General features: G+C 40.2%; 3 protein-coding genes, 1 long non-coding RNA gene and 2 other non-coding genes across 6 annotated transcripts in view; 4 read left to right on the top strand and 2 right to left on the bottom strand.

The window, feature by feature from the left end:
* Nucleotides 1-19: 19 nt before the first annotated feature.
* Nucleotides 20-125, top strand: LOC122971590. The gene has a single exon (XR_006399522.1). It is a non-coding gene; the product is annotated as a U6 spliceosomal RNA (small nuclear RNA).
* A 1,204-nt stretch (nucleotides 126-1,329) lies between these two features.
* On the top strand, nucleotides 1,330-1,435 carry LOC122971584. The gene has a single exon (XR_006399521.1). It is a non-coding gene; the product is annotated as a U6 spliceosomal RNA (small nuclear RNA).
* A 3,480-nt stretch (nucleotides 1,436-4,915) lies between these two features.
* Nucleotides 4,916-6,257, bottom strand: LOC122968941. Its single transcript, XM_044334487.1, has 3 exons — nucleotides 6,000-6,257; nucleotides 5,737-5,895; nucleotides 4,916-5,659 (listed from the first exon to the last, which is right to left on the bottom strand). Exons 2-3 carry the CDS (start codon nucleotides 5,891-5,893, stop codon nucleotides 5,157-5,159), a joined length of 660 nt encoding a protein of 219 aa, XP_044190422.1. The 5' UTR covers nucleotides 5,894-5,895; nucleotides 6,000-6,257; the 3' UTR covers nucleotides 4,916-5,156.
* An 886-nt stretch (nucleotides 6,258-7,143) lies between these two features.
* LOC122968694 lies at nucleotides 7,144-10,574 on the bottom strand. Its single transcript, XM_044334099.1, has 7 exons — nucleotides 10,397-10,574; nucleotides 10,227-10,283; nucleotides 10,024-10,088; nucleotides 9,584-9,933; nucleotides 9,393-9,488; nucleotides 8,322-8,534; nucleotides 7,144-8,182 (listed from the first exon to the last, which is right to left on the bottom strand). The coding sequence occupies exons 1-7, from the start codon at nucleotides 10,572-10,574 to the stop codon at nucleotides 7,702-7,704; spliced, it is 1,440 nt and encodes a 479-aa protein (XP_044190034.1). The 3' UTR covers nucleotides 7,144-7,701.
* Nucleotides 10,575-12,142: 1,568 nt separating this feature from the next.
* Nucleotides 12,143-13,565, top strand: LOC122969368. Its single transcript, XR_006399004.1, has 2 exons — nucleotides 12,143-12,224; nucleotides 12,911-13,565. It is a non-coding gene; the product is annotated as an uncharacterized LOC122969368 (long non-coding RNA).
* Nucleotides 13,566-14,478: 913 nt separating this feature from the next.
* The window catches only part of LOC122968417 (putative leucine-rich repeat-containing protein DDB_G0290503), a 635,740-nt gene continuing 630,939 nt past the window's right edge, over nucleotides 14,479-19,279 (top strand). The window contains exons 1-4 of the mRNA XM_044333613.1: nucleotides 14,479-16,408; nucleotides 17,317-17,388; nucleotides 17,478-17,532; nucleotides 18,612-18,674. Coding sequence (XP_044189548.1) covers nucleotides 17,514-17,532; nucleotides 18,612-18,674 — 82 coding nt within the window. The 5' untranslated portion in view covers nucleotides 14,479-16,408; nucleotides 17,317-17,388; nucleotides 17,478-17,513. The remainder of the gene's footprint in view (nucleotides 16,409-17,316; nucleotides 17,389-17,477; nucleotides 17,533-18,611; nucleotides 18,675-19,279) is intronic.

Genomic DNA, 19,279 nt, shown 5'->3' with positions numbered 1-19,279 from the left:
TGATGTTCGTGGTAGAAACGTGTTACTCCGGTAGCACATATACTAAAATTGGAACGATACAGAGAAGATTAGCATGGCCCCTGCGCAAGGATGACACGCAAATTCGTGAAGCGTTCCTCATTTTACATTCTTTTCATCATTAAACATCAATTTTCAAGCAGAGAACATCACAACAAGTTGGCTCAAACAGCGCAGCGGTGACCGGAAGTACTGCAGCCGAGAGGAGACCACACTGTTTACATGCGACTATCTAAAAAAATGCAACAACAACATGTAAAAACGGCAGCAAAACCTCCTAAAATCACCAGTATTTTCCTGTCGTTGCTGTTCATGTGTCTGTGCTCTCATACAATAACTTCACATGGAAACTGTCACTTTTAATCAACCGAAACTTCATTTAAAGTCGCTGTTTTCTGCTGTTCCACCCCAGCCTGCTGTCGGCTCTATAGCAGGGTAACTCACGCCAAAACAGACAGCAACAGACACAAACAGTCACAGTCTTTTCTAGTATAGAGTGATGGTTAAAATAAGCTAATTATTTACTTTTTTACAGTTGTACACAGGGCTGTAATGGAGTCTAAACGCACATAAACGCCGTTTGACCACCTCTCAGATTCTGAAATCGCGTTTACGCAGACATCACTTTACAGCTGTCAAAGACTCAGACCGGCTTTCTACCGCAGCAATGAGATAAGGGAAGTATCTTTAAAATCATACATTGGTATTATCCTGCAAGTCATTATCTTCTTAGGTTTAAATAAAAAAGACATCTGTGTTAACTGTTCATTTAGTTTAATGCATCCAGAAACAATGTAACACCTATTCTGGTGATGTCCCAACACTGTCAAACTCTGGACAGATGTCACCCAGTAATATTGTTGATAATATTGTCTCTGACTTTTACTCTACTGGAAAAATATATTGTTTGGTTTCTTGAATAACAATAATAATAATAAAAAACAAATTATAATCTATAATCTGTCTCCACTTCAGTATGAAACTGCAGTGATGGATCAGATCAGTCTGATCAGCTGCAGCGTTCAATCAATAACTGATATCCAATAAGGGGGCGTGTCGGCTGGTAAAAGACCTCCGTGAAGGCTGCTCTCATGTTTCCTCGCTCCTCAGAGCAAAATAAGAGACTCGAGACGTGCCCGTTATCTGAACACACCGTGATCCCGAAGCATCCGGACCTGCTGCTGGCTGCTGTATTGAGAGCGTCAGATGACGTGTTTCTATCCGGTTTTGTCCGTGTTCCCGCCGCACCGTCAGTGAGTCGGTTAGCGGCTCGGAGCCCTTTATAAGGCTGCTGATGTTCGTGGTAGAAACGTGTTACTCCGGTAGCACATATACTAAAATTGGAACGATACAGAGAAGATTAGCATGGCCCCTGCGCAAGGATGACACGCAAATTCGTGAAGCGTTCCTCATTTTACATTCTTTTCATCACAAAACAGCAATTTTCAAGCAGAGAACATCACAACAAGTTGGCTCAAACAGCGCAGCGGTGACCGGAAGTACTGCAGCCGAGAGGAGACCACACTGTTTACAAGCGACTATCTAAAAAAAAATGCAACAACTACATGTAAAAACGGCAGCAAAACCTCCTAAAATCACCAGTATTTTCCTGTCGTTGCTGTTCATGTGTCTGTGCTCTCATACAGTAACTTCACATGGAAACTGTCTTTATGCCTTAAGGACATTAAGACCTAGATGACCTGCAATTTTCTACTACTAAATTCAGATAAAACTGAAGTTATTGTGCTTGGCCCTAAACACCTTAGAAACACATTATCTAATATATTGAAGAGCTCATAGTACCGTATTATCCCACTAGAACACTGCGCTCCCAGTATGCGGCTTACTGGTGGTTCCTACAGTCTTTAAAAGTAGAGGGAGGCAGAGCCTTCAGCTATCAGGCTCCTCTCCTGTGGAACCATCTTCCAGATTCGGTCCGGGGTGCAGACACCCTCTCTATGTTTAAGAGTAGGCTTAAAACTTTCCTTTTTGATAAAGCTTATAGTTAGGGCCGACCAGGCTCACCTTGGATCAGCCCTTAGTTATGCTGCTATAGGCCTAGACTGCTGGGGGACTTCCCATGATGCACTGAGCTCCTCTCTCCTCCTCTACATCTGTATGCATTCATGTAACATCAATGCATGTCACTAACTTGGCTTCTTCCCCGGAGTTTTTTGTGCTTTCTCATCTGTCAGGAAATCCTGGGATGCAGGCCGAGCCTTCACGGTCCTTTACAGTCCTGTTGACATCCTTCCCTGGCTATTGCTACTTATACTTATTGTTATTGTTATGATTGTAGTTATTCTGCCCCTCCTCCTCCCCCTTTCCCTCTTTCTTTCTCTCTCTCAACTCAACCGGTCAAAGCAGATGGCCGCCCACCAAGAGCCAGGTTCTGCTTGAGGTTTCTACCCATTAAAGGGGAGTTTTTCCTTACCGCTGTCGCCAAGTGCTGCTCATGGGGGAACTGTTGGGTCTCTGTAAATTAAAGAGTACGGTCTTGACCTGCTCTATGTGAAAAGTGCCCTGAGATGACTTTTGTTGTGATTTGGAGCTATATAAATAAAAACTGATTGATTGATTACCCCACTAGAACACTGCGCTCCCAGAATGCGGCTTACTGGTGGTTCCTACAGTCTCCAAAAGTAGAATGGGAGGCAGAGCCTTCAACTATCAGGCTCCTCTCTTGTTGAACCATCTTCCAGATTTGGTCCGGGGGGGCAGACACCCTTAAAACTTTCCTTTTTGATAAAGCTTATAGTTAGGGCCGGCCAGGCTCGCCTTGGATCAGCCCTTAGTTATGCTGCTATAGGCCTAGACTGCTGGGGGACTTCCCATGATGCACTGAGCTCCTCTCTCCTCCTCCTCCTCTCTATCTGTATGTATTCATATACCATTAATGCATGTTACTAACTTGACTTCTTCCCCGGAGTTCTTTGTGCTTTCTCATCCGCAGGAAACCCCATGGACCGCGCTGATGTGGGGATGTCCTTCTCCTGCTGTTCCTGCTGTTGCTAGTCATGTATCTATTGTTGTTGTTGTTGTTGTTCTGCTTCTCTGACCCACTGTGTACAGCATTGTAAATATCTTTCCTCCTGTTTCTGTTAAGTCAGGAGTTATGTCAGTGATTTGTATTTTTGTTTCTTTATGTTTAAATAGGTAATTTTAGGTTGATTAGCTTTAGTTCCCTTTTGTTTGTTGTTTTGCTGTTAACTCACCCTGAAACCACAACTATGAAATAAACATTTAAAGGCTGCAAAATCCCTTGTTGCTGCTTTTTTTTTTTTTTTTTGGCAGCTGGGGAGAGGAAGTGTCATTTTCATGTTGCGCCAGGGTTTCTCTTAGGCTGGGTCATAACAATATATTTTTAAATTCTTCTGCTTCTCCCAGTTTAAAGGCCCTTAGAGGCCCCTCTACTTAGCAGTGTGTGGGCCTGTATAGACTGTCTTTGATTGACATCTCCCCTAAAGTAGTAAAACACATTTCCAATCCACTGGAGATAGAAATATGAATGTATATTCAGACTATACAATATATATCTAAAAAACACAGCAGTAGAGTCAACAAAAGAGTCATCAAGTTTCATTCAGCGTATTCTGCTCATTCGTCATTCACCACAGTTGGATCACTCATTCAGTATACAGCAGGTTTAAATGTTTAGTGTGTTCATAATGGAAAAGTGACAAAATTGACTTTTGATTTATTTTTGTGTGTGCTTTGAGGGAGCTACAAAAAACATCCCTCTGAAGAAGAGTGTCAGATGGATATGTTGGATAGTTTCTTGTAATTACTGTCAGATACTATTTATATACAGTAAATCTCATACATTAATTGGAAAAGTCTGTAGATCTATTGGATAGTTGCTTGTAATTACTCTCAGATAATGTTTATATAAGGTAATGATTATTAAAATTATGTTTTTGTAAGCCATTTTCGCATGATCCTATTTTTTGTACAATATCAAACCAATATTTTTTTTACCAGGAATTTACTGTAAATAGATGAGTTAATCACATACAATTAAATCCTAAAGCTCTCAAGATACCATTAATGGGTGTTAAAGGAGGATAATTTGAATATAATTTTACATAATTTTTTGTGTTTTATATCCAGAATTTGTGCTTTGATGGGGCAGTCTTATGGATAAATTGAATAATTCTATGAATTTACAAAAGAATACTGTATAAAACAAGCCATTATTTAAATTAGGTCATTTTAAGGTATTTCTACAATGTTTTTAATTTTTTGTGCACATTTATACATTTATTTAGCATTCTAGCAATATTTTATATTTTTTATACAGTTGGACTGTAAAAATGCAGATAATGTCTGCAGTAAATATCTGTATTTTTAAAAAAATTCTTTGTTGAATAACTAAAGGTTTTTTTTACTGTTATTTGACAGTGTTTTTTTTTACATTAAATTTTAAGTAAAAAAAACAGAAAGTTGCCTTAATTTTACATTCAGTAATAGTAAAAATCCTGTTAAAAAACGATAATGTTCCATTATATTATTTTACAGATTACAGCCTTTATTTTATGGTGAATATTTTTAATAAAAATAATTTACTGTGTTTTTATGGCATTTACACTTAATGTAGAAAAAACAAAAAAAACTGTAAAATAATACAGTAAATATCTGTGATATAACATTTTTTTTTTACACTGTATCTGTGCATTTGTTTGCATGTTTTTCGTGTGTTTTTTAATAAATTATACCTTCCTGCTACCTCGTCCTCTCATGACTCTTCCTATGGTCAAAGGTCAGTTATTCAGTTATTAATTATTTTACATGCAAAATAATTGTTAGAATAACATAAACTTCACAAACTAGTCAGAGATTGAATATTCCAAAATGTTGTTTTTATTTTTCACACACATGAAAGAGTCATAAAAAAAAAAGTACGAAATGATTTTGCTCTGTGTTTCAGGATAAATATCAATAAACACACAACATTTAAAATAACAGTGTTGTGTTGGTGCACATGAAGACGAGCAGCTCTGCAGCCAGTTTACAGCACAGTGGTTGAAGAATAAGAGTGATGCATGAACAGTCATACAGCGAAATATTATAAAATATATACAGACTATATACAAATCTGTCTGAGCAGTTCAGTGTCCCTCCATCTCTCTACTCTCTCTCTACTCCTTCTCCTCCTCCTGCTCCATCCTCTTCCTCTCCTCTGCTCTCTTCTCCCTCCTCTTCCTGTTGTACCGGGTCCTCACATCTGGTCGATACTTGTATGAGCCCCATCTCTTCAGGTTGGCCTGGTACAAGTCGTGGGTGGAGACCCCCCCCCGGACCTCTCTCAGCCACTCCTCCACTGTCCTGCCTGAGGGGTCGGTGTTTTGGCAGAAGGTCTTCCTGGTCTTCTTATGGATGCTGTGTCCCGTCTCTCTGACCTTCCTCTGTTTGCAGAGGCTGCAGGTCCTCTGTTTGCGGGGTGTGATGACCCCGGCGTCCACAGCCTCCTGCCGGACCTGCCGCCTCCACTTAGTGGTCCTTGGCACCTTCGCCCTCATGGACTCCTCCAGGATTTGCCAGCTGCTGGAAGGTGGACTCAGGTCCCTGGAGGTCCCTGCATCTGGGTGCTGAGTCGTTTTCGGGGTCCTACAGGCCTCCTTCCCAGACCGCCTGGACGTGTCTGCAGAGGAATAGTACACATGTTTAATTAGAGTGTGAAGTCACAAGTATCACAAGTGTAGAACAACCGGTTCTAACCTTTCTGTCCTTTTCCTCCTCTCTTCAGGATCGGAGGCCAAAAGGGCTTCATGAACCTCAGCTGTGGTGGGGGGCTGTAGGCTGCGGGGTCAACTCTCCACTTCCTGATCTCCATCCGTCTCAGGGAGCCGAGGTCACTCTCTGCCTTGTCAGTCATTTCTGCATGAAGGACTAAACAGATACCAGCAGTATGAAGTTAAAAACAGCCGAGCTGAGCGACATCAGCAGACATGAGAAACAGGAGGAGCAGAGTCCAAACTTACTGGATGTCGGCTGGATGTTAATGACCCACCTATCACCTGAGAGCAACAATCACACAACAGCCCCTCCCCCTCCCCCTCCTAAGTCTGATTGGCTGCATTTGTGCCAAAGTTGAGTTGAAGTCCGTTGTGATTGGCCGCAGCAGATGACCGCCCACCTAGAGTCCGGCTTCTGCTTGAGGTTTCTATGCTAAGGAGAGTTTTTCCTGACCGCTGTCGCCAAGTGCTGCTCATGGGGGGAAACTGTTGGGTCTCTGTAAATTAAAGAGTTCGGTCTCGACCTGCTCTATGTGAAAAGTGCCCTGAGATGACTTTTGTTGTGATTTGGCGCCATATAAATAAAAACAGATTGATTGATTGAATTGTATTTTATGAGTAATTGTACATAAAATGTCATTTGTCCTGATGGGCGCTGATGAGAAAAAAAAATATTTGTGTGTAGCTGAGTTTGTAAGAATCTGATAAATTTGAAGATAAACTGAGTTAAACTACAGACAACCTTCGTTTTAGCTTTTTCCTAACTTCACTATTATCTGAACTAACGCGCCGTAGTTGAGAGAAAAGCTGACGGCAGATTGAAATATCACTTTTTACATGTTTATGCTTGTTGAGCTGGTGTATTAATAAAGTATTTATTGGATTTTACTCGCGAAGGTTTTATTGCACTTACGGTAACGAGTGTAGATGTCGACCTGTAGTCTGCTGTGTGTGTGTGTGTGTGTGTGTGTGTGTGTGTGTGTGTGTGTGTGTGTGTGTGGACACAGTCAGAATATAATAAATGACACCAAAACATTAAAAAGTACCGATAAAAGACATCGGAGTTTATAAATACTACAGTCTACTCATTTATTAATACTGGCTTTCTGTTTCCATCCTTACAGAGAAATAAGAGCACATTAAATCAAACCGCTATATATCCGATTATTTGGGATAAAATAAGACATATAAATCGATGCATAAACAACCGGAAGCTGGAATAAATGTTGATGTTTGGAACAATAAGCGTCTCTTTGCTTCGCCGTTTAATCGCACATAAAGCAGAATAAAATCTGAAGGAACAAATCATTCACTTCTGATGGAAATCTGTCTGCAGACGGAGCTCTGGCAGCCATGTTTGTCTCATCTAAACTATATTTTATACACAGTGTGAAGAACGACAGATGTGTTTGTGTAACAGTTTATTCCTTTATTCAACATTCAGGAATGACGCAATAAAACAGGAAGTACAATAAAACTTTATTTGTGACAAGTTAACAAGAGCACAGTGTTATTAACCTCAGACTTACACACACAAATAAATACACAGAATAAAGATGTAGAACTGCAACATATTCAATAATCAGAATTAACAGCGCTGAACCTCGTCACACATTTTAATCACCCAACAATCACAAACTGGTCTCCACACAGTGAACACCAGTGAACCTCAGCTGTTCACCAGTACTCAGGTGCTCGTTGACGTGGTGGTCATACTGGAGACCGCCCTCTCGTTGAACCGTCTGTCTTTACAAAAGCTCAATTAAAGCCAGCAGAGTGACTGTCTAGTACCCAAACATGTTGTTTAAGCTCAGTAGAGACGTAGTGACCAGACAAACTATGTACAAACATGATATATATATAAAAAAAACATTTACACACAATGTCTGTTTACATTATTTACAGTAAGCTCCTGGTGGTGGTGGTGGTGGTGGTGGTGGGGGGGGGGTCAGGTATGGAGGGAGGCCAGCCACTCCTCTGGGTTCTGTCCTTTAGCAGCTACAGGACAGTAGTTCACCTTCTCCCCGCTCGTCTTCCTCAGCTCTCTGTGGCCCGTCTCTTTAATCTGCCTCAGCCCGCATGTTCCACAGCGGCGGACTGAGGACGCTCTTCTGTTCGGAGTCTGTCCTCTCTCAGCTGCCCCCACCTTCATCTCCATCGCTCTCTGACGATGACGGACGGTCGACTTTGGCGTCTGAGAGGCTGTGGAGGTGCTCGGGGCAGGAGAAGCCCAGGATGGGCCGGCGGTGGGCTCCTCTTCCTCCTCCTCCTCCTCCTCCTCCTCCTCCTCCTCCTCTCCCTCCGGTGGTGGCGGGTGCTGGCTGACGGAGGTGCTCGGGGCAGGCTGGGTCTCCTCCGCCTGAGGAGGGGCCTGCATGGGGGGGGCGGCGGTGCAGAGGGTGGACTTCTCCTGCTTCAACTGTTTGCACCTGCAGAGGAAACACAGAGCAGTGACGTTAAATACTTGATGTGTCCTTATGTTTATGTGCATATCTGTGGTGCACCATGTCTACAGAGTGTATATTTATATATATGTGTGTATATATTTATGTGTCTTTATGTACATACAGCCAGGTGCTGCTGGGTACCGGCTCCATCTTCGGCAGTGTGTGAGGAGGAGGAGGAGGAGCCGCTCCGGGGACAGTACACCTCCTGCAGGTGTGCAGGTAGTGAGAGCAGCGTCTCATCCACTCCGCTTTGTGCTGCTCGACAAGGAAGGAGCGAAGGCGGCCGACACCCAGCGTCTTCATCAGAGCCAGAACCTTCTTATCACACGACAGCCTGCAGGACACAAAAACAGTCACACAGTTCAACAACACGCTTTCTCTTCTGTAATTCTTCCACATTAAAATGTCTAAAAACAACTAGACCTGTGTTATATATGTTGTTGAGTTGTGTTCTTACATTCAAACTCAGAGAAATCTGTAATTTAATCAAAGTAACGGACCGTTTCATTTGGTCGCCTGTCGATGGCGTCATACCTCCTCTACCAAAGAGTAAACACGCACCAGATGCATACGGCGGTGCTGTGTTTGTCCGCTACAATGGCGTCTACCAAAGAGTAACTTACACACATACAAGATAATACATCGGCGTTGTGGTTGTTCCACACAAACTGTTATAAATGGACTTTTATTCAGTTTTAAGACACATTTTCATGATAAATTTAGGTGGTTTTTAACTATATCTTTTAGCCGGAAGAAGGATTTTAGTCATTGGACGTCTGGATCTTAAGTTATCAGAGAAATAAACTGGACAAACGTTAGCAGCAGCTCGGCTAACAGCCCCTCCAGGAAGTCCGGTGGTCACCAAACATCGTTGGAGAAATATTGATTTTTTAAGTGAAACTTTATTTAGTATTTTAACAATTTTAATCTCTGTGTACGAACAACAAACAACACTTAACAACGAAGACAATAACTCCCATGATCCCTTGTTACTTCACGCCATCATCACTCTCCGTTTTTTGTTATTGTTTTGATTGAGATGCTTAGCGGCTGAAATGACATATTGTGCGTTTAAGTGAAATTTAAATATATTTCCTTTGAACATCGCTGTGTCATACTGGGCTGAACAGAGGCTTGTGTAGTTTGTTGTGTAGTTTGTTGTGTAGTTTGTTGTGTAGTTTGTTGTGTTTACTTGTACGCCAGCACTGCAGGGAACAGCTGCTGGTGGTCCAAGTCCAGCTGCTTGGTCACACAGTCCGACCAGCCCGCCACCTTCTTCTCACATGACCTGTGGGAGAAAAGACACACTGTTCCTGCTCTGTTGTACATTATTCTCTATGTAACTTCTCCTTCTTCTCTGTTAGTGCTGCTAGTCATCAGTACCTGCACTCCAGGTACTCCGTGCCCATATAATACCATCCATCAAGGTCCAGGACTTTGCGGATGGTCTTGTAAATCCCGCAGGCTGTGAGCTTGTGCTCACAATCCGGACACTTGAGGCGGTAGAGCCACATCCGATACGGAGCCCAGAAGAAGAAGGGCCGCTGAAAGAAAGCGTCGGGGCTGGAGGGACGCTGGCTGTAGACCAACCGGGGACCAGGTGGGTGGTACCAGAGCTGGAGCTCCTCAGACAGGACCGGCCTCCCTGTCTGGTCCTGCACAAACAGGGCCTTACTGACCCAGTCCTGCTGCTCTGGAGGCAGGCTGCTCCTCCAAGCTCCCAGCAGGAGGAGCTGCAACACGACAACCACACACACACAACAGATCACTGAGCTGCTGCTTTAAACACACGACTACAAAATGTTCATAACAACAACACAAACCTGAGCTGGAGGAGCAACCGGTCTGACAGCAGCAGGCGAGAGAGGAAGAGGAGGAAGAGGAGATGCTGTGAACAGAAAAAGAATAAATAAAAGTAATAAATATAATAAAACGGTAATAGTAGACACAGTTGACCTGCTGTACCACCTGTTACCTCCCACTGTACTGACCGAACGCCTTTATGTTGTATGAAACACAGACTCACCTGCAGCAGCTGTCTGCTTCATCAGCAGCTGGTCGTCATCCTCATCCTCAGAGGAACCTGGAGCCACAATTAAAAACAGTTCAGTCGACATGAGACACCGTGGAGAACAACAGCCTCAGTTTAACATGAAACGATGTGAATGTGAGTGAGGAAGATGACTGGACGCATACTCGACAGGACTCTGGACCTTCTCTTCCTCAGGGAGGATGAGGATGGCCGGGGATGCTGAGGAGGCGGTGGAGTGTTGGAGGGTGACGGTCTGGCTGAAGGAGACCGGCTGGTGGAGGAGGACGGAGATGCAGCGGTGGCAGCAGAGGAGGCGACAGACTGCTGCTGCTGCTCCCACATCTGGAACAAGAATTTCTTTAGAGGTTACTAAAGTTCAGTCTTCTCTTATTGAGAAGTTACAAGCTGACAAAGAAAAGGCTGAGATAGCTTCTGATTAATATTAACTAATTACTAATTAATAGTAACGTTATTCCCACTATGACTAATATTGGTTGATTTAATTCAATCACTCAACTGAAAAGTTAACATTTCAATGAAGCAAAGTAACACAACATTTACACAAAGTGAAAGTTGACTCAACAGTAAGTTCTTGCAGTAATTCATTAAACCTACAGAATCGTAAAGATTCACTTTTGAAAAAAAAAAAACTTTTCTCTGAATTAACGAGATGCCTTCAAATCCTGCCTGCGGTAACTCCGCCGTCTGAACTTCGTTGCGCCTTCAGTAATTACAGTAAAGAGCGAGACGAAGGTCCTGAAAGACATTTACACGCGTTTTCAATCATGTTCTTTTATGAATTTAATGCATTATACTTGTTTTTTTTCTCATGTTTGACCTGTTGAAAGTTTTTTAAGGTGATCATATAAATGCAGATTAAAGTGGAGTCATCCAGCTCTACCTGTTTAAATCACCTCTCAGCTGCAGTCTGCTGTGTTTGCTTTCATCTATTTTTTGGGCTTTGATGAAACATTTTTGCCTGTCCTGAGTTTCCAGCGCAAAGTCGACAAATTAACGACAATAATATCGATATTACTTAAAGCCACAGTATCTGCCAACGTTTCAAAGCAAAAAAACAAAATTAAACTGGATCCAACTAAACAGGCTGGACATGAAATCAAGCTCTAGTAATAAGGAGAGTTTGACGTTTTTCATTAAGCATTAAGCTTCTGCAGGTTCCCGCTCCGTAATTATCTAATTAGCTTCAGCTAAAACAGCCATTCAGAGCATTGACAATAAAAGACAACACAAACTTTCCACATCCTCCACTTTTGGGGATTAAAAACGGCATTTTTTAGTAGAAAACAATCATGTACAACACCGTTTATATTACAGTAACGTTACGGTCGCGATTCATACGAGAAAACTCCGTTAACGGAGCAGAAACCGAAAACGTGACAGACAGAAGCACGCTGAGCGTTTCTTACCTTTCAAAACGATAAAAAACAGGACAAAGTTATGAAAGACTAAAAATTAGATAAAAAGTAAAGAGGTTTTTTACAAATACTACCAAATACCAAAGAGTAACGTAGTCAAGTCAGTGGAACAACCTGGTAGAAAAACTGACGTGCGTGACGGCTGAATATCAACCAATCCGCAGACAAGGAGGCATCTGAGACAACCAATGAGAGCAACACAAGGTGTGTATTCGCTAACTGAGACTGGCCAATCAGTAACGGCGAGAGCTGAAGGCGGGATTTCTGCCTGAGACCTGTGTGAGAGGGACGGAAACCGAAGATGGTCCGAGATCAGAGGAAGCCGCCTTGATGCAGAGCAGCGATGCGCCCTGTCAGCGGATGTAAACACAGACATGAGAGGCTCTTTCTCCGCCTCTGGCTGTGAAAAAGCGGATATGAACGATAGATTCACTGGATCAGGATCAATTTATTAGGTGGAAGAGAGGGATGGTGGTTCTGCTCCTGTTTATCTGTTGCGGAGCAGAAGGTCATCGGTTCGATCCCCTGCTGAGGCAACGATGGAGAACCACTTCAGGTGTTATAAAGCAGTTTAACTGCAGACCAAATAAACTGCACAACAGTGTGGAGTCTTAGTACATGATGGAGTAATGAATGGAGAATAGTAAAACACAGCTGCCAACTTCTGACTTCAGCTTCCAGTGAGATTTGTGTGGTAAATTATTATTTACCACGAATAATGTTCATAATAAAATTTGCATTATTTGTGATAAATTTGCCCCCCATCGGAGTCTGACTGGCTACATTTGTGCCAAAGTTGAGTTTAAGTCCATTGTAATTGTATTTTATGACTAATTGTACATAAATGTCACTTGTCTTTTGTATGATGTGATATTTAAATTGTATTTTGTACACAGTGTTAAATATGTTTTGTGTGACAGGAATCTTGCAAGTAATAATGGAAGAAGAAAGAGAGGAAAACTCACATTGAAATTGTGCCGAACTTATTCCTTACAACTCTGATTAATAGAAGCCAATTGTAATGAATGTTTTTCACTTGTGTCAAAATTATCACTGAGTTTGGTGTAGTGGCTTTTTCTTAACAAGAGAACGAGATTTTTCCAGCTAAATAACTCGAAGACAGTGATGCTTTTTATCACAGATCACTAACACAACACACATGAGTACAGATGATGAAAGTTTATCGTTTTATTTTAGTTTTTTTTTTGTCATATTAACACTGTGTCTCCTCTTTGCTTTCAGTTCTCTGGATTGCAGCGTCCCTGAACGCCTCCTACAGAGCGGTCAGACAGCGACACCCAGCGGCAGATTGGTGCAACTGCAGCAGAAGTAATCCATGTGTTTTATTGATTAGTATTGCAGTTAAATGTCATGTTTACATGTGGGAAGTTGGGTAATGCATATAAATATAAATATATATAGTAAAGCTTTCAAACAAAGTGAAGTTTGCAGAGTTAAAAAGCAGCTGAACACTGATGGTCTGTAACAGCAGACACAGTTTCTCTGCTTTCTGCTGCATCTTCCAGCTCACTGACGGCTCCTCCTCACATCTTTACATCACTGTAACACATTAAACCTGCACACAAGCTTTTCTACACAACAGTTTGGGCAAAAAGAAACTGAAAAGCAGACTTCTCTCTTTGGCTTCATTTTACAGTTGTTACTGTAATTGCTCTGTTCTATTATTGTTATGCATTGAATATAATATGAAATATCCATAAAATATATCAGTTTTTCAGTTTACTCAATGGTAAAATAGGCGTCCTTTAAGGAACTTCTGCTCTAGTGGATCATCAGTAATAGTCTCTAAAATCAATGCTTCTCTATCTCCGCTGTGAAGGAGAAGGATGCGTGTTCTTTTAATTAAACATGAAACTTACCAAAGACAAAAAAAAAAGGAAATAAACTACACGCTAATGGTGACTGTGCCTGGACACTGACGACATGGCACACTCAGAAAACCAATAGTGACTTATTTATGTTTATTTGTTGTGTTAACTCCACTGATTTGTGTAAGCTGTGAAATAATTGTTGTCAATGTGTTACTTGCACACTCATATGTTCAATTTGGCAAAAGATTTTGTTTACAGTGGGAATAAGTTACTGCTGTTTGGTTGTTATGGCGTTAATATATGAGTGCAGCAGAACACTGTAATCTAATTGTGTTGCCATGTTAGATTATAGATTCTACTGTCAAAACAGAGAATGTAAGTTCTACCTTAACGGGACCCTCCTCCTGAAGGCTTCCCCGGAATAGTGTGTGTGTATATAGTGTACAGTGGCTTTTTTAAAAGTTTTTTCTCTGTAAACACCTGCAGCCCAAAACAACGCGATGAGTGAACAACTTTATTCTGTTTAATAAAACAAAAACTCTGAAAACTGCACTTTGGAAGCTTTATTATTTATAATGTATTACACAACTTCTCACATGTAAACTTGATATTAAACTGTCATACATGTCAATAAAACACTTCATGGATTACTGCTGCTGTTGACACGGTTGAAGGGTTCAAAGGTGAAAATAAGCCCAGTGCTCAAATGTACAAAATAATAAAAACTAGATACAAACATTTGAGCAGTTATTAATACTTATTAAAATATTTATACACACACACTCAGATGAAACTTATATATATGCAGTGGACATTTTAATTAGTGCCGTCATCAGGATATATTTGGGACAAGGTGTGTTGGTTGAATGAATGCTGGTGTGGACCATGAAGCTCCGGCCGTCCAGCCTCTCTGATGAACCACATATCATCAACACAGTCAGAGCTGCTGCTGCAGGCTTCAGAATGACAGATGAGTTTTACTGTTTCTTCTACCTACATGTGACCTTCCATGAGAAATGCTTCTACCGAATGAAAGAGCACACTTCAGAGAATACTGACTGATTTTATTCACTGTTGGTCTCCAAATATTATCTAAGGATGATGATGATGATGATGATGGGTATACTTTAAAATACTCATCATGGCAACTAAAAAAAATGTTGCAAGTGAAGTGTCCCTTGAAAATATTGAGTTTAGGATAAATAAATACTGTTGTTACTATCTGTATTCTTCATTCCTTCTCTCTTCCTTTTATTTTAGTCCAGCCTGCTTTAAATAATAATAATAATAATAATAATAATAATAATGATAATAATAACCAATGTTATGGGAATATCACATTTACAAACCTCTGGTTATTAATTGTGCATTGGAAGGCTATTAATTAACCCTTAGCTATAAAAGCAATAACAACATACATTTGCTATCAAAAATTTAAACAACAAACTTGATCATCAGAAAATAATTCATCATCATGAATGAAACAATCTCTGCTGTGATAATTGTCTGGTGTCCTGCTGTCTGCTGAGTCACCATACCAAACACTTTAGATGACGTTACATAACGTTAGCTAACAAGCTCAGAGTTCATTTAGTTATGCTATTATCACAGTTTAGCTAACGTTAGTCTGTTACTAACCTCATTCACATAGACTATGCATAAGAAACTCCAGTCTGTTATAAATCTTGATATTTTTTAAAGATGGTTTGTGGTCAGACTGACTTCAGTTTAATATCTCATTGATGTAAAATGTGGACACACAGCACATTTAGTTTGCTGCTTTTATCAGGTTGACCTGTCTGGTTGTGTGTTGGAAGAAAGAACATTACAGTACAGTGAGTGGTGGGTATGATGTGTGTGTCTGTGTATATTTGCTACTAATATTTTTTAAATACTTTATTAAACATAGTTTCTAGTATATATGTTAAATGGAGTCATTGAAGGCACCAGGAGACATCGTGAACTAATCATCACTTTCATTGCATTGATAACTTATTTCTGCATATGACAATAAAGCCTTTGAATCCTTTGAATTACATCGTTTTGACTTTAATGAAATTAAATGTTTCATCATTTAAGAAGCTAAAGAGGAAACTGAAAATACAACAAAGCATTTAGAGATTCTCCACTGATAGAAAGTTGATGAGAAATAAAGAAAAAAAAAGAACGAAATTAAAATTCTCAGTCTGTCAACAAAGATTTAATGGGAATCTGTTTTTCTGCATGTTCTGATAAAAGCCCATCATGATGATAACCTACTTTAATAATGTACTAACTAATACTGTAAGTCGCGAATCACTGTGTCCCGTGAAATGCCCCTATATTGCAACACTTAGGGTAAAAAGTGCTCATTTCGTTTATGAACACAACAGCTGTGAACGCGGTGCCAAAGCTTTGGGTCCGGGGCCGCCACTGCTTCAGCCCCGGATGTTTTTGAGCACACAGATTGGCCCACAATGAAAACTGCAGGGAGCACAAAAGCCTCAAATTGCGTGTCTTCAATTAGCAGAGATGCGCGCACACACACAGAGCTCTCCACGCTCACAAACCAACTTCCTTTAGCTCGTATCCGGGACTTCGCAGAAACATCAGTACTGATGTTCTGTTAGTTGCTCACAGCTGCTGTGTGTCAGATCCTTTCCTTTGACTTTATTTAACACCTGCAGCAGAAACGATAAATGCGTCTTTAAACTGACAGAGTGATGGCACAGCAGCGGTAACTTCTTTAAAAGGATCAGTCAGCATCTGACGGTAATTAATGTTCTGTGTTCTGCGACACATCTACACCAGTCTTGAACTGAATCGCTCTTTCGATTCTTGACTGATGTTGCATCAAGAATTTCACCGAGGAAAGAAAAGCAGAAAAGACACAAACTGACATCAATGACTGAAAATTCAACATCATCAGGTGAGTTTCTGTTCAGATCATTTTACTGTTGTAGTAATTTATCACAGTTAATCACTAACTGAGCTGCAAAGTTTTCTGTTCACTAACTTTAAACTGACGGACAGACGAGCTTGAAAAAGGGTTTCCTGTTTTTACTTGAAGTGCAGTCAGAGCATCGTGTCAGTCGGCCGTAATTCCGCCATTTCAGAGTCTAAAACAGAATCAGGTTAAAAAAAACTCTCATTAAAGTTTCATTTACGGACATTTAGATTGATCACTTTTAAAAGGAAACTAAAGTCTTTCCCGAGTTCAGCTTCATCAGAATTAAACATGTTTTATATTAAACCCTTTATTTTAGGAACACACATATACACACACACACACACTACAGTTGTCAGGACACTCATTAACATCATTTATTCTCTGATCTCTAACAAACTTTAACCAGAACAACTAAATGTCCAAACCTAAACTGAAGCTAAACCCAACTCTAATCTAAACTAAAACTGAGTTTTAACCCTTTGAACCTTTTGGTCTTTGTTCTTTGAAACAGTGACCAACAAAACGTCCTCACAAAGACAGAAAGACATATATTAGAATATATAAATGAGCTATAAACTACTCTACAGTACATAAAATGGTAACATGTATGTTTAACACTGTACATGGTCCCAATAAATACATAAATAAATAAATTACATACAGTAAAATATTTACTGGCTAAAGAGTGAAAAACAATTTGTTGCTCTTTATGTTATTTAAATATTCAATACATATTCATATATATTTTGATTTCATTCTCGTGTTTTAAAGAGCAAGAAAATAAAATCCTTCAAACTGTCAAACATCACAGTTTGAATCACTGGTTTGTTTAATTATGACCTCATCTTTCCCAAACTGTATCTTGATGTTTTTATTCTCGTCTCAAGATGATTGTGATGTTGTTACGTTTCTTCAGCAGAACTCCTCAAAGAGAACACAGAGCACAAACTCTGACACCAGTAAGTATCCACATGTTTGTCCTCAGACACACGTCTTCATGTCACCTCAACACTTTAATGAGCTTTATTTCTTCTTCTCTCCCCTCCAGCTGAATCAGTCTCTGATGTTTCCAGCAGAGTAGATTATGGCGACTGAAGGATCTGGTGAGTTCAGTCAGACTTTATTAGTCCCAGAGGTGGAAAGTAACTAAGTACATTTACTCAAGTACTGTACTGAAGTACAGCTTTGAGGTACTTGTACTTTTCTTTATACTTCCACTCCACTACATTTCAGAGGGAAATATTGTACTTTCTACTCCACTACATTTATTTGACAGCTTTAGTTACTTTTCAGATGAAGATTTGACACAATGGATAATATAACAAGCTTTTAAAATACAACACATTGTTAAAGATGAAACCAGTGGTTTCCAACCTTTTTGGCTTTTGACGTCTTACATAAAGCAGTGTGTAGTCGGGGTCACATTTCACATGTCTATGAGTTGTTAACAGCTCCACCAAATCTTTTACTCCTTAGGCTACTTGCAGTTTGATAAATAAAACAGGCTGCAAATATTCTAAATCTGAATGAAACATTGACTCTGAGTTGCTCAGTTGTAACCAAGTCTGTAAACTCAGAGTTGTTGATGTTTGACTCTTAAACCAAATTTAACAGTAACAACCCTGGAAAACCTGACATAAATACCTCATTATCCCGACTATCAGACGACTCTGATTATGAGATGACATTCAGACAGATCTCTTATCTGATGCCAAATTTAACATCCAAGCCAAACCTGCTTAAGACCTGAAGCTGTATTTTTGCTTTATTACATTCATTACTGACACTTAGTTCAGTCTAACACAACAACACACCAACTACAGTGTTGTCTTTCTCCTTCTGATCATTGTGTATCTGTTGCAACACATGACACTCATGGTCTGAGGTGATTGTCACAGTCAGAGAGAGTAAGACAGACATTTCTTAATAATTAACCTTTGAAAATAACCAAACTGGAACCTGAACTAAACTTAAAGGTTTACGCAACAACACAGCCTGAACCTGGAAACTCAAACTTTATCTGAACCTGACAGGTTTTGGGTTGGTGAGCAGACCTCAACCATCACTGTTTACTGTTTAGCCATGAGCCTGTACAGTACATTATTTATTAGTCTAAAGGAATTTTAGATATATAGGTGTTTGATGATTGATCTGGCTTTTTCTGTTTTGTTTTTTCTTACAGATGATGATGATTTAAATGTCCAGGAGCGTAACGGGAGCAGCCCTGAACTCGAACATCCTAATTGTAAGTCGAACTGAATCAGAATTCTTCAACAACATTTTATATAGTTTTTATCCTCTACTCTCCTTCCCCCTTTCAAGTGTCTTCTGGCACTTGCAAGACCGTCATTGTAAATAAGAAACTGTTCTTAATATCTTGTCGGGTAAAATAAAGGTTAAATTTCAACTAATATTCAACTAGTTAAACAATCACATTTGCCAGAAACTTTATGAAGTAGTCAAGTCAATTTTTGTCATTTAGCTTAAGAACACAAATCACAAGTTTGCATCAAGTAGCTTCGCGATGACATCCTCTATCTTTAGACCCTCAGTCTGGATCAGGAAGAAGTCTCCAAAAAACCTGTCAACACTTTTCACCAGAGGGAAGCAAATTTGTGTCAAAATCATGAATCAATGATTGTGCAGACATTATATACACTGTAAAAATCAGCTGATCCTGCCCAATGCAAAGATGTTTCTCTGCAATTTACTGAGGCTAAAGCTGGGAACGAACCTACACACTGACTGAAAGCTACAAAAACTGGAAAGATTGTTTAAGATTGTTTCCATCAGCTGACACTGATTACTTACTCAACAGAGTCAGACTGTTTGATGTCAGCAGGGAGATTA

The sequence above is a fragment of the Thunnus albacares genome, chromosome 2, assembly GCF_914725855.1.
Source record: "Thunnus albacares chromosome 2, fThuAlb1.1, whole genome shotgun sequence".
In the NCBI taxonomy this organism is placed as follows: Eukaryota; Metazoa; Chordata; class Actinopteri; order Scombriformes; family Scombridae; genus Thunnus; species Thunnus albacares.
This window is presented reverse-complemented; position numbering and strand designations above follow the sequence as displayed.

Coding starts and splice junctions, on each gene's coding strand:
- LOC122968941 (XM_044334487.1), bottom strand. CDS start 5,893: ATGACTGACAAGGCAGAGAGTGACCTCGGCTCCCTGAGACGGATGGAG. Junction 5,660..5,736: donor AGGAGGAAAAGGACAGAAAG/GTTAGAACCGGT, acceptor ATTCCTCTGCAG/ACACGTCCAGGCGGTCTGGG.
- LOC122968694 (XM_044334099.1), bottom strand. CDS start 10,574: ATGTGGGAGCAGCAGCAGCAGTCTGTCGCCTCCTCTGCTGCCACCGCT. Junction 10,089..10,226: donor GAAGCAGACAGCTGCTGCAG/GTGAGTCTGTGT, acceptor TTCTGTTCACAG/CATCTCCTCTTCCTCCTCTT. Junction 8,535..9,392: donor CCTGCAGTGCTGGCGTACAA/GTAAACACAACA, acceptor TGTGTCCTGCAG/GCTGTCGTGTGATAAGAAGG.